Source organism: Pocillopora damicornis, chromosome 11, assembly GCF_964200805.1.
Source record: "Pocillopora damicornis chromosome 11, jaPocDami1.2, whole genome shotgun sequence".
Lineage (NCBI taxonomy): Eukaryota > Metazoa > Cnidaria > Anthozoa > Scleractinia > Pocilloporidae > Pocillopora > Pocillopora damicornis.
In genome coordinates this window covers 20,890,109-20,903,765 of record NC_142680.1, presented here as the reverse complement: position 1 = coordinate 20,903,765, position 13,657 = coordinate 20,890,109, and the positions used below count along the sequence as shown (strand labels likewise).

The 13,657-nt window shown below is 38.5% G+C and overlaps 1 protein-coding gene across 1 annotated transcript in view; it reads left to right on the top strand.

Annotated features, from left to right (window-relative positions):
* LOC149038154 (uncharacterized) overlaps nt 1–13,273 on the top strand; it is a 78,801-nt gene extending 65,528 nt beyond the window's left edge. Inside the window, exons 2-5 of the mRNA XM_089186439.1 lie at nt 5,145–5,222; nt 7,305–7,372; nt 8,571–9,100; nt 13,180–13,273. Coding sequence (XP_089042565.1) covers nt 5,145–5,222; nt 7,305–7,372; nt 8,571–9,100; nt 13,180–13,273 — 770 coding nt within the window. The remainder of the gene's footprint in view (nt 1–5,144; nt 5,223–7,304; nt 7,373–8,570; nt 9,101–13,179) is intronic.
* Nucleotides 13,274–13,657: the final 384 nt, after the last annotated feature.

Here is a 13,657-nt window from a genome sequence, read left to right as displayed (position 1 = left end):
ATATATTTCATTGTTTTTCCTGTCAAAAGTGTCCAGTTGAACTAACAGCCAGCTGCACACATATGGATGTCGGTTCAACTGGAGGAAATTGAATAAAAAACTTACACATTTTGTAAGTTTTGACCAGTAATCCCTATTTAAAAATCAGCTAAGAGAATTTTACTTTGGTTTTGCAAAAGTTGTTTCTTATGAAAAATAATTCACCATAAACTCTCCCCTCTTGAGGAGACATGGTGGCCTTATGATTAGTGAGGTGGAGTCAGGGTCAAGAGATCTGCATTTGTAACCTGGCCAGGTCATGTGTTTTGTTTTTGTGCAAAATAATTTGCTCTCATGGTACCCCTCTCCAACCAGGAGTATAAATGGGTACCAGAAATTAGTCAGGGGAACCTGATGAAATGACAGGAGGGAAGAATGAGGGGGGGGGGGGGGGGGGTAACCATGGGGTGGACTGTCATCATGTCCAGGGAGGAGTAGTAATACCAAGTCGCTTCATGTGAGGAATCCAGGATTATAAGCTCAGGGCCTGGATGGGCCACTCTTAAATACAGACTTTACGTAACTACCTACTACAGCCTCTGGTTTAAATAATTTCAATTGCTTCTGTTACAAAGTATACGAACTTGCAACATACAGATGATGATTTTTTGCCCAATTTATCTCAGTAAATTAGGACTGTCTTTTGTTAATCTTGAAATTTTCAAAAATCCAGACAGAGGCGGAGTTTTCTATACTAATGTTTGAGCACTTTGTAGGCTTCCCGCAATCTGACAGGACGCGTAATTAAGCACACAGTGGTAAAGGGCCCTTCCGCAGTAGCTACAAGACACTGACAAAACTTTTTTCTCTTCACCGAAAATCACATCAAAATTTGTCTGTGCTAAATTTCAAGTGTGTTGCACGTATCAGCACCCCCCGGGAACCCCTTTATATAAAAGGGCGAGGATGCGTGCCGGAATTTCGAAAACGACCCCTCTAAAAATTATAAAAGGTACCTGAGTCTTATCCGTGTGGGAGTGGCAACAAAAGATATCTACCCCTATAAAGTAACAATTGAAACTAAAAAAAATTAAAAAATCCCAAAAATGAGAACTTCTTTATCGATGTGCTCTAGAGGCTCAAGCCAGATCATTAAAATCGTCCTAGTGCTTACTAAATGCTTACTTCAGGTATTTTATTGAGCGAAAAACATCTTAAAAGGTACCAGCTAGGTCTCTGGCAGTCCACTAAAGTTGGAGACACCATAAAAGGTACCAGATCACTGATTTTGACCCCTGAAAGGTACGACAAGCATCTTCACCCATTTCTGATCTCCTCCTCCCCCACCTCCCCTACCAACCCTGTCAGCACCTAAAAACAAAAGATATGATTTGTCAACTACGAGCTGTCAGTCTCACCTCGTAAAATTCACGTAAAGTGGTTATTTACTTATAACAACTTTTGGCACTGATCTGTCAGATTTTTATGTTGACAAAATCTGTCCTGCTTCGAGGCAGGACGGCTGTACCTTTTTTGTTTTGTTCGTCTTGACATAATTTGGTAGGTAAACAGACTTTTCAAGTGCATCCGGAACTCGATCTGTGCACTTCTAGTGCATAAAGTATTCTTTTGTAACATAGCCAAAGATCGCGCGATGTCTACTTTTCAAGCCTTTTTCTCTTTTCAAAGAGGCATCAGAATTATTTTCATGTCAAATTTGCAGTAAACTGCTTGCGTGTCATCCTTTGTTTTCATAGTGTCCGACCAGGTATGACTGAAAATGGCACCTCGCTTTGATAGGAATCCTTTTGTTGTTGCTTCTTACTTCCTGAAATTATCACTTGAAATTCGCTCGGTAATGTAAAAAAAAAAAAACAACAATAACGCGAGTAATACTTATATATCCAAATTCTTTGATCACAGGAAAAGTTGTAGGACCTGATAGCATCTTAGGGACGGACCATTAGATTTTTGATGCGGGTGTTGGGGTGTTGGGCAATAACCGCCGAAAAAATTGAGCACGGGTTCAATGGAAGAAGACAAGTCGTGCAATTGGCAAAAGACCCCCCCCCCCCCCCGCATAAAAAATCTAATGGTCCGTCAATAAGGTACCTTTTACATTATTCCAAAATGGGTTTCATTCCGAAATGAAATGAATTTCATGCCGCGTTTACATGCAAGATAATTTGGATTATAAAAACAAGTGGTAAAAACAAGTATTTACGTCCTTTTTCTATGCTTCCCTCGCTCCTAAAGAGGATTCATACAGATATGAGTGTCGTACCGCGTTAACTTTATACAGGTGCAAAAGGTCGTCCAGAACAAGTGTTTCGTTCTGGAATTAAAACCTCAATAAACTCATTCACAAATGACTCGTTTCGAATAATTTTACTCTGGTATCATGCGACAACCGGGATGAACTCGTTCTTGAACAAAACTCATTCGATATCATGTAAAAGGCCCCAAAGAGTTTTTATTACCAGAACATCATGCTTTGCTTTCCTGCCAGAACACTGTAAATTTCAATAGCGTTGAAGCAACAACCCGCTTTGAACTGTTACGCTGCCACTGAAACAACGATTAGTGACCACAAAAGTAACAAACTGTAATATTGTCAATTCAACATAAACAAAAATATTCACACAGGGTAAATATTCATTTGTGTTGGTATCAATTACTGCGTGACTAGCTTCTAATATAACTGGGATAGGGGAAAACACAACGTAAAACCTGAGCTCCCGGCAAAAAAGTAATACCCAAGCGTAATGTAATGACCGGAACAGTTATTGCTCTTATAAAATCATAAATAAACTAGGTAAGAGTGTTGCGTTAGATTTTTTTACAAATTGTAGTGATTTATGCCTCGATATGCCAATGTGGTGACAAGTGGGCACACCATGTATATTTCATAGTCGCTAGCAAGTAAACTTTGCCGGACTTTGAGTTCGTCTCACGATAGAACAACACAATTGCACAAGAAAATTTTTACAGTAACTTTAGAACCATCCTTTTGTCTTTTGAAAACTAGAAGCTCAGTAGATTTTGTCATATCGGTCATTGTTAAAACTGTCTTTGTTTTGATGCTACTTTTCGACATGGAAAAAGTATGTCGGACAAAAATATTTACCAAAAAATAAATATTTCTTTGCCATCCTCAATAATGTCAGGGGATTAAGTTTAGTTGATAAAACAAAGAATTATGCCGAAAGAAATACCGGAGGTTAAGTAAATTCGTCACATGAGGTCACACAACTCGGGCAATATTCAGAGTGAAAATTTGGATATTTGAGTGGTCCAACGAAAAAAATCATTTCTCAAAAACTAAAATGTATTTTCACAAAAATACTACACCACAATTATTAGGACATATTGGGCTACAAAATATGAAAGTAGGAGAGAAAACGAATTTGGGTGACTTGCCGCCGTTTGTCTGATGCATGTTGACATTAGCTCTTAATTGGCTTCTGATTTTGTGTCTATGTATCCCTCCCATTCTCAGAAGGGAAAAAATATTTATTTTGCAACTGGATAATATGTTGAGCTGATGTTTATAACCATTTGCAATCACCTTTTTTCAGGCTAGGATGACTTAAAAGAACAACTTTGTAAGAAGCATCAGTCTTCTCACAGTTGCTATGGCTACAGGAAGAAGTTCAATTAAAGTTCCATGTGAAAATGAAGACTTACCTGACAAAGAAAATGCACCAGATTTTGACGAGGACACTTTACGAGGTGAGCTAGGTTCAACTTCGCCTTCAGTAATTGTTAGAACAATTTCTATTCGATCAGGATCAGTTTCAAGAATGCAAGCGGATGTGGAAAAGGATAAATACAGAGTATGACCACTTTAAAAGATATTTGGCCAGTCATGACTCTATTCTATGATTACAATATGCTGTTCATTGAGAAGATCTATGACACAAAAACTTTTGCTATTTTCTTTTTTAACAGCTCAAAGCAATAACACAAAGTTATAATAATTTAAGACTTTATTTGATCATCATATAACATCTATTGTGTAAGTTTGCATCATAGGTACCATCATCATCATCATCACCATCATCTTTCTATTTTAATGAAACACAATCACTTTGAAACCTTCAACATTCCCTCCCTTCTCCTCGAGCAACCCACAGGCATTTGATCTTCATACAAGCCAAAGAGGGTGGTGGGGGGGGGGGGGGGGGGTTTAGCCCTGCCTGACTGGCGTTAGGGGATTTGAAATAAAAACTGTCACATCTAATTTCCAGTAGAGTATATGTGTTAATTATCGTTGAATATGGAGGTGTTTAAGGTAGATAGTGTACTTTCACTAACAAATGGGTCAGAAGAAATAAAGCTTCAAGGTCTCGGTTTTAAAGCTTGGTCAATTAGTTTTTAAAGCTTGATCAACTAGTTGAAAGTCAAATTGCTAATTATTTCGCCTTTTACATAAAATTGTGTGGGGCATTTGAACATTTTATTACTTTTGCCCAGGGAATGGGAATTTTAGGAAACCTATCTCCAAAAATTTAAATGCTCAGGGGTTTGCCTCAAGTTGAGTGATGCTTAACTCTCATCATTATTCTTACCCATGTTGTCACCTACATCATTGGCATCATCATAACTATTGAAAATCTGCAGATTTTAAATCTCCAGATCTTGGCAGCTCTGATTATACACTAATAATTATTAACTACGACCACAGACTTTGACACCTATTTTAAATTTTTTTTTCAACTATTTTATTTTTTCTTTGCAGCCACAGCTGATGTTTATAGAAATGAGGGTAATGAGGCCTTCAGGAAAGGAGATTTTATCAATGCTATTCATTTTTACACCAAAGGAATTAAAATGAACTGCAACGAGAAAGAACTGAAGGCCAAACTGCACAACAACAGGGCTATTGCATATTCTAAACTTGGTAAGATGATGAGAGCTTTAATAGGCATTTTTTTTCTACTTTGAAGCTATTGAGTTGTCAGCAGTAGTTTTCTGAAAAAGGTGATAATTTTGAATGCATGCCCGGAAAAATTTACGTCTTATCTTGGCCTCTCAAATATACAAAGAAGTAACCTCTTACCCCAGATATCAATGAGCATCACAAGTTTTTCCCAAAATTATAGTAATGGTAGTTGGTTTGCAACATGTATGGCTAATCAGAGATATTTATTTCAATAAAATAGGAAATCACCAGGATTCACTAAGGGATGCAGAAGCAGCCATTGAGTTAAATCCAACTTTCCTTAAGGCAATTGTGAGAGGTTAGATATGTTCGCTGTGCTATAATAATAATAACAAAAGAACTCAACACTCTAAGGTTAAATGAGGTTAAATGGAGTTCAATCTTGTCTCAATGGACTTTAATTAAGAGGTCGAGACCACCCTGATGTACATTTGAATCCAGCTCTTGACTGTTAAGCCATTACTTTCCATTAATCACGATAAGAATATTATTTTTAACGGGATGAAGAACTCAATGCGGAATGCAAAGCAAAATTTCAGCATGAATATTTTAGTTCCTTAAGTCCAATGAGTCACAGGTGTCAGATATGTTAAGAGCGTGTCCACGATAGCACCGGGCAGTCGTGCTACAAGTCATCTCACCGATTTCAATGAAACTTTGGCAGTTTAGAGGATATACCCCAAAACTCAAAGAGACAAACTGGTTTCTGTTTTGGTTCTTCCGGGGGGAGATAGACCACCCCCGGTTTTTCTTGGTTTTCACCAAGGAAATCGCTTCAAATAGGTACAATGTATGGAGCTCTCACGGCGATGGTATCTAACCGATTACTTTTAGGATTTGCACACATATTTTTACATCCTTAGTTAATGTCTGCTGCGAGTATCAGTCAGTTTGATCGACGGCTTGTCAATCAACAGAGGCAAATATACGACTTTGGTTTTAGACTTTTATAAATAACAAATATCTCCCGTTGCCAGAAAGCTACAACACTATTCCTAATTCCCCTTTATAACCCATCATTTCATCTCTGAAAATCATCAAAAAAATCTTTGGGCACTACCGTATTTTTGTCTTGGATGCCTTTTAAAATCTCCATGCAGAACTCCGCTAAGTTAACATCTGTTGTGTGACCCGAAGACTCTTAGTAGGAATTATTCAAGCGCGTTTTTCATGCTATCTGCTAGATAACAATTTCAGAATAATCTGCAGATTTCTATGCGACTGTGCGATAATGATAATAGACGATCAGAGTATAGGCTAATGAATGTTTTGTTCTGTACAAGAGCCCTATATCCTGATTTTAGCAAATCTTCAAAGTAATAAACGACTGAAGAAAGAAACGCTACGATTTTCCCATTGATTTTCCGTCAACATGCATCTCTCTAAACGTGAAATTTTCCATTCCTACAAAAAATCTTGAAAGTTTTTCACATTTTTTACCTTTCTTCACCAATCATCTTGTATAAAAAGCTAAAAAATGTAGGTTTATTTTGTCAAGTGACGCCTAGAACAAGAATTGCGTGACAGGTGTAGTCGATAGAAACTTGTCACAGTCGCAGATTTTCAAAGTTATCCAAGACAAAAATACGGTGGTGCCCAAAGATTTTTTTGATGATTTTCAGAGATGAAATGATGGGTTATAAAGGTTAATTAAGATTAGTGTTGTAGCTCTCTGGCAACGGGAGATATTTGACCTCAAGGTTGCAAAAATTTGGATGAATCGAAAAGTCTAAAAACACAGTCATACATTTGTCTCTGTTGATTGACAAGCCGTTGATCAAACTAACTGATACTCGCAGCAGACATTAACTAAGGATGTTAAAATATGTGTGCAAATCGTCAAAGTAATCGGTTAAATACCAACGCAGCAGAGCTTCATACATTTTACCTATTTGAAGCGATTTCCTTGGTGAAAACCAAGAAAACCGGGGGGTGATCTATCTTGCCCCCAGAAAAAACCAAAACAGAGACCAGTCTGTTTTTTTTTTAATTTTGGGGTAGACCCTTTAAACTGAAAAAGTTTCACTGAAATCGGTGAGATGGCATGTAGCACGACTGCCCAGTGCTCTCGTGGACACGCTCTTAAGTCACTATCTAGCTGTTTTAGAAAGAAGGATCAGGACTTACCTAACTCTTAGTGTTTTTGTGGCAGTTGTTGATCCCAATTTAAGTGTTCTTAAAAGTTTCCGTTGTCTCTAAAGCTAAATAAATCTAACTGAAACCTAATAGGGCCTGTTTATTCTTTTCCGTTTAGTTTTTTTGTATTGTTTTGTTTTGTCCTCTTTTTTTCTTCTGGTCTGTAATGATTTCAATGGTTTCAGGTTCTTTTCTCAGAACTGAGCTACAGTAATAGTATGCTTCTTTGTGATGTTGCCTACAGGAGCCGCTGCTTGTGTTGAACTGAAGAGATTTGAAGAAGCAATCACTTGGTGTGATAAGGGACTAGCTGTATCCTTTGAAGGAATCTTTCATTTTTAACCGTGGGTATAATGGAAAAAAGTTTCCATAATTTGATGTTTCAAGGGAGAAAATACAAAGAAGGGTATTAATTATGATGGGAACTTGTCAGCTCATATACTTTAAGTGTGTGTGTGATTAAAAACATAGGAGAAGTTATTACCTCATGGCTTATTAATGAAATTACTCCTTTTAGCCAATTTGACTTAGTTCTACTATCCATGCCAATAACTGGTAGATTAGTTTAAATAACCCTTTAATTTCCCAGACCAAATTTGTAATTATCCTTACTGTCAACAATACAATTCTTGTAATGTTAGTACAGAGAATTCAGTATTGCATCAACTAACTATTTTTAAATTCATATATCTTTTTTACTTTCAACGCTTATCTGATTGATATTGTATTGCTATTGTAAGGAGAAATTCTCTTTTGGTCACTCACGGGAGTTAAAGGGTTAGAAGACTAAATTTTATCCAGTTTGTACATAGTACTTGGGTAGATGATCTCTCTAAAATAAGCCAAAACAAAAAGCTCGGTAATGTTTACATATCTTATGCAGATTTTCTTTCCTTCGACCTTTTGCCACTACTTAGAGACTCGGAAACTTTCGTTGTGCTTTCCTATGGACAAATAAAAATTTTGAAGACATGCATTTGTGTTATAGACTCATTTCTTCCACTGCTGTAAAACATTTGTCAGATATTAAAGCTATATTAATTTAAAAATTGAGCAAGTGCTGCTCAGTTTTTGGAAACTAGGGATTAAATCTAGATATTGCGCGTTAAATTTTGAGGCTGCACACAGAAAAAAACCATTTTTTGAAGTGTAGATTTACTTCATAACTGACTTTAAGACTGAATGTTGATAAATCCTCTATCTTTCATGCAAAGCCCTCCTAATGGGCCATTTTATAGTTGTGTACTTAGTTGCGAAGCCTTTGATTTGGAGTGAGGCTGAAGGTTACCTTGTTGTAATAGAGACCAGTATCTAGAAAAGATAATAACAAAGTAGTTTGCATTTAAAAGGCAGCAATGTTTTTATTATAACAAGGTCACCCTTAATCATCGCTCTTGTTCTGAGGTTTGGAAACCAAGCACGCAAATGTTAAAATGGACTATTACATATCAATATTTAGAAACATAATCTTTTTTGTTTTTCCACATTTGTAACCCTTAACATAAAAAAGATTGACAAAAACAATAGGATCTTCTTGTCATTGAGACTTCAGTCTGTCAGTGAAGTGAGAGATAAATCCATGGAGGAAAAAGATCCTATTAGTCATGACCACGGTAGTGCAAGTTCAGGTGATGTCAAGAAAGTCATAGATCTCTATAATCGGGGAAAAAAAGCCATAGAGTACCAGAACCTACATCTTAAAAAAGCTAAAGAAGTAGGAGACAAGCATGGAGAGGGTAAGGCTTATGGCAATCTTGGCAATGCTTATCACCGTCTGGGGGATTTCAAAAAAGCCATAGAGTACCACAACCTACATCTTAAAATAGCTAAAGATGTAGGAGACAAGCATGGGGAAGGTAACGCTTATGGCAATCTTGGCAATGCTTATCACAGTCTGGGTGATTTCAAAAAAGCCATAGAGTACCACAACCTACATCTTAAAATAGCTAAAGAAGTAGGAGACAAGCATAGGGAGGGTAAAACTTATGGCAATCTTGGCAATGCTTATGACAGTCTGGGTGATTCCAAAAAAGCCATAGAGTACAACAACCTACATCTTAAAATAGCTAAAGAAGTAGGAGACAAGCATGGGGAGGGTAACGCTTATGGCAATCTTGGCAATGCTTATCACCGTCTGAGTCATTTCAAAAAAGCCATAGAGTACCACAACCTACATCTTAAAATAGGTAAAGAAGTAGGAGACAAGCATGGAGAGGGTGGTGCTTATGGCAATCTTGGCAATGCTTATCACAGTCTGGGTGATTTCAAAAAAGCCATAGAGTACCACAACCTACATCTTAAAATAGCTAGAGAAGTAGGAGACAAGCATGGAGAGGGTAAGGCTTATGGCAATCTTGGCAATGCTTATCACCGTCTGGGGGATTTCAAAAAAGCCATAGAGTACCACAACCTACATCTTAAAATAGCTAAAGATGTAGGAGACAAGCATGGGGAGGGTAACGCTTATGGCAATCTTGGCAATGCTTATGGCCGTCTGGGTGATTTCAAAAAAGCCATAGAGTACCACAACCTACATCTTAAAATAGCTAAAGAAGTAGGAGACAAGCATAGGGAGGGTAAAACTTATGGCAATCTTGGCAATGCTTATGACAGTCTGGGTGATTCCAAAAAAGCCATAGAGTACAACAACCTACATCTTAAAATAGCTAAAGAAGTAGGAGACAAGCATGGGGAGGGTAACGCTTATGGCAATCTTGGCAATGCTTATCACCGTCTGAGTCATTTCAAAAAAGCCATAGAGTACCACAACCTACATCTTAAAATAGGTAAAGAAGTAGGAGACAAGCATGGGGAGGGTGGTGCTTATGGCAATCTTGGCAATGCTTATCACAGTCTGGGTGATTTCAAAAAAGCCATAGAGTACCACAACCTACATCTTAAAATAGCTAGAGAAGTAGGAGACAAGCATGGGGAGGGTAACGCTAATGGCAATCTTGGCAATGCTTATGGCCGTCTGGGTGATTTCAAAAAAGCCATAGAGTATCACAACCTACATCTTAAAATAGCTAAAGAAGTAGGAGACAAGCATGGGGAGGGTAAAACTTATGGCAATCTTGGCAATGCTTATGGCAGTCTGGGTGATTTCAAAAAAGCCATAGAGTACCAGAACCTACATCTTAAAATAACTAAAGAAGTAGGAGACAAGCGTGGGGAGGGTGGTGCTTATGGCAATCTTGGAAATGCTTATCGCCGTCTGGGTGATTTAAAAAAAGCCATAGAGTACCACAACCTACATCTTAAAATACCTAAAGAAGTAGGAGACAAGCATGGGGAGGGTATCGCTTATGGCAAATTTGGCAATGCTTATCACCGTCTGAGCGATTTCAAAAAAGCCATAGAGTACTACAACCTACATCTTAAAATAGCTAAAGAAGTAGGAGACAAGTATGGGGAGGGTGGTGCTTATGGCAATCTTGGCGATGCTTATTTTAGTCTGGGTGATTTCAAAAAAGCCATAGAGTACCACAACCTACATCTTAAAATAGCTAGAGAAGTAGGAGACAAGCATGGGGAGGGTAACGCTTATGGAAATCTTGGCAATCCTTATAGCCGTCTGGGTGATTTCAAAAAAGCCATAGAGTACCACAACCTACATCTTAAAATAGCTAAAGAAGTAGGAGACAAGCATGGGGAGGGTGGTGCTTATGGCAATCTTGGCAATGCTTCTCAAAGTCTGGGTGATTTCAAAAAAGCCATAGAGTACCACAACCTACATCTTAAAATAGCCAAAGAAGTAGGAGACAAGCATGGGGAGGGTAACGCTTATGGCAATCTTGGCAATGCTTATGGCCGTCTGGGTGATTTTAAAAAAGCCGTAGAGTACCACAACCTAGATCTTAAAATAGCTAAAGAAGTAGGAAACAAGCATGGGGAGGGTGGTGCTTATGGCAATCTTGGCAATGCTTATGACAGTCTGGGTGATTTCAAAAAAGTCATAGAGTACCACAACCTACATCTTAAAATAGCTGAAAAAATAGGAGACAAGCATGGGGAGGGTAACGCTTATGGCAATCTTGGCAATGCTTATGGCCGTCTGGGTGATTTCAAAAAAGCCATAGAGTACCACAACCTACATCTTAAAATAGCTAAAGAAGTAGGAGGCAAGCATGGGGAGGGTGGTGCTTATGGCAATCTCGGCAATGCTTATGGCCGTCTGGGTGATTTCAAAAAAGCCATAGAGTACCACAACCTAAGTCTTAAAATAGCTAAAGAAGTAGGAGACAAGCATGTGGAGGGTGTTGCTTATGGCAATCTTGGCAATGCTTATGGCCGTCTGTGTGATTTCAAAAAAGCCATAGAGTACCACAAACTACATCTCATAGTAGCTAAAGAAGTAGGAGAGAAATCCATGGAGGCAACGGCCTACTATTCATTAGGATTGGTTTTTGAGTTGCAAGGTGGACTGCCAAAAGCCGTTGAACATTACCAAGCTAGCATAAACTTATTCGATTCCTTGAGAGTACTTCTAATATCTAAAGATGAGTGGAAAGTTAATTTTCGAAATCGGCATCAAGCGGCGTATACGGGTTTGTGGAGAGTTCTCGTAGAACAAGGTAATGTAGATGAAGCCTTATTTGTTGCTGAGAAAGGACGAGCTCAAGCTCTGACCGACCTCATGGAATCCAGTTTTTGTGGTGGAACAAGTCAGCACAAGGGAGAAGATGAAGATTGCGCAGTTTTAAAAAACGTTCCATCAAACACTGTCTTTCAGGCAGTGGACGAAGCTGACGTCTATCTTTGGGTTGTGTCCGAAGGAAAACAAGTTCACTTAAGACAAAGTAAACTAAAAGGTTTTGTTTCAGAGAATAGTGGATCTAGCCTGTCCTTTGAGGCGTTCATGCTCGATGTCTATACACAACTTGGTGTTCGTTCTAATGTGAGATGCGAGAATCGATCTTTAGATGCTTTGAGGGAGGGCCGTTCGAAAGTGGATGAGAAAACCAAAGAAGCCAAGCCTCAACCTCACATCCAACAAGACGGATGCTTGAGCACTTTGTATGATATCGTTATGAAGCCGGTGGCTGACTTGATTGAAGGGGATGAGCTACTCATTATTCCTGATGGACCCCTGTGGATCGCTCCTTACGCTGCATTGAAGGATGGTAATTCTAACTACCTGTGTGAATCGTTCACAATCCGAATCGCTTCATCGTTAGCAAGTCTTAGACTCATTGCCGATTGCCCAGATGATTATCACAAAAGCAGCGGTGCGTTACTTGTAGGAGATCCGTGGGTATCCGAGGCTACTAACAGCGAGGGAAAGAAAGTCTTCGAGCAGCTTGAGTGTGCTAAAAAAGAAGTAGAAATGATCGGAAAAATTCTGAATATCACGCCAATCACTGGCAGTCAGGCCACGAAACATGAGGTGTTGAAAAGACTCGGTTCCGTTTCCCTAGTTCACTTTGCAGCACACGGATGTATGGAAACTGGCGAAATTGCTCTTACACCTGACCCAGACCGAATATCTACTGTGCCAACGGAGGAGGATTACATTTTAACAATTGGAGATGTGTTGAATGCTCAACTTCGGGCCAAACTTGTTGTGCTTAGTTGCTGCCACAGCGGCCGGGGCGAGATCAAGGCTGAAGGTGTGGTTGGCATTGCGCGCGCTTTTATGGGGGCTGGTGCTCGGTCTATTGTGGTGTCCCTGTAGGCGATTGATGACGAGGCTACTCTTGAGTTCATGAAATACTTTTATCAACAACTTGCTGGAGGGAAACCAGCGAGCGAGTCACTGAACCTGGCCATGAAAAGCCTCAGAGAATCAGACAAGTTCTGCGACATCAAACACTGGGCGCCCTTTTTGCTGATTGGAGATGACGTCACTCTTGACTTCAAGGCAAAGGAAAGAGAAAATTTGAATATGAAATCACATAAATGAAAACTTTTTTATTTCATCTCAAAATGAATGACGCAGGAACTTGGAAGGTTTAAATGCTTCTCCATTTTGGCGCTTTTTGGCTATTTTTCATTACTTTTCACTTTTTTGTTAAATGGAACTTGAGATGTGTGACTTTATTTTGGTGAAGAAATAAAACAGACTATTTCAGTATATTTTGTTCAGTGGAATTGCTATTTTTTTACCTTTACAAATTTAGGTGCTTGCGAAGAGAACAAGATGCAACAAGGCTTCTGCTGTTAATGCCTGAAGTTGTTGAAGGCGACTACGAGGTTTTCGTTTCGCCAAAATGACACTCAGATCTATTCCTTTATTGCAATCAGTTATGTGTAAAATAATTTAAAGGTTTCTTTTCTTGTACACAACCAGGAGCTTGTCCACCGGGTTTTAATTACGTTGATACTCTAAGCTTTTGATAAGCAAAGAAACAGTTTGTCATTTGCAAAAGGTGGTGAAATTTTAATTTCAAAAATGTGATTTGCAAAATTCGCAGCCATATGTGAATTGATCTTAATGGTTTTCCTTCGTCATAAATTATTTTGTTGCAATTTGCAATTATCTTTACAAAAAAATTGATTATCATTTTCAACTTTTTTTCAATCTATTTTAATGCAATCTAATTCCATCAGTGCCAAGATTGCCATTCTAAGCTTAATTTGAAGAAGTAATCATCAGAT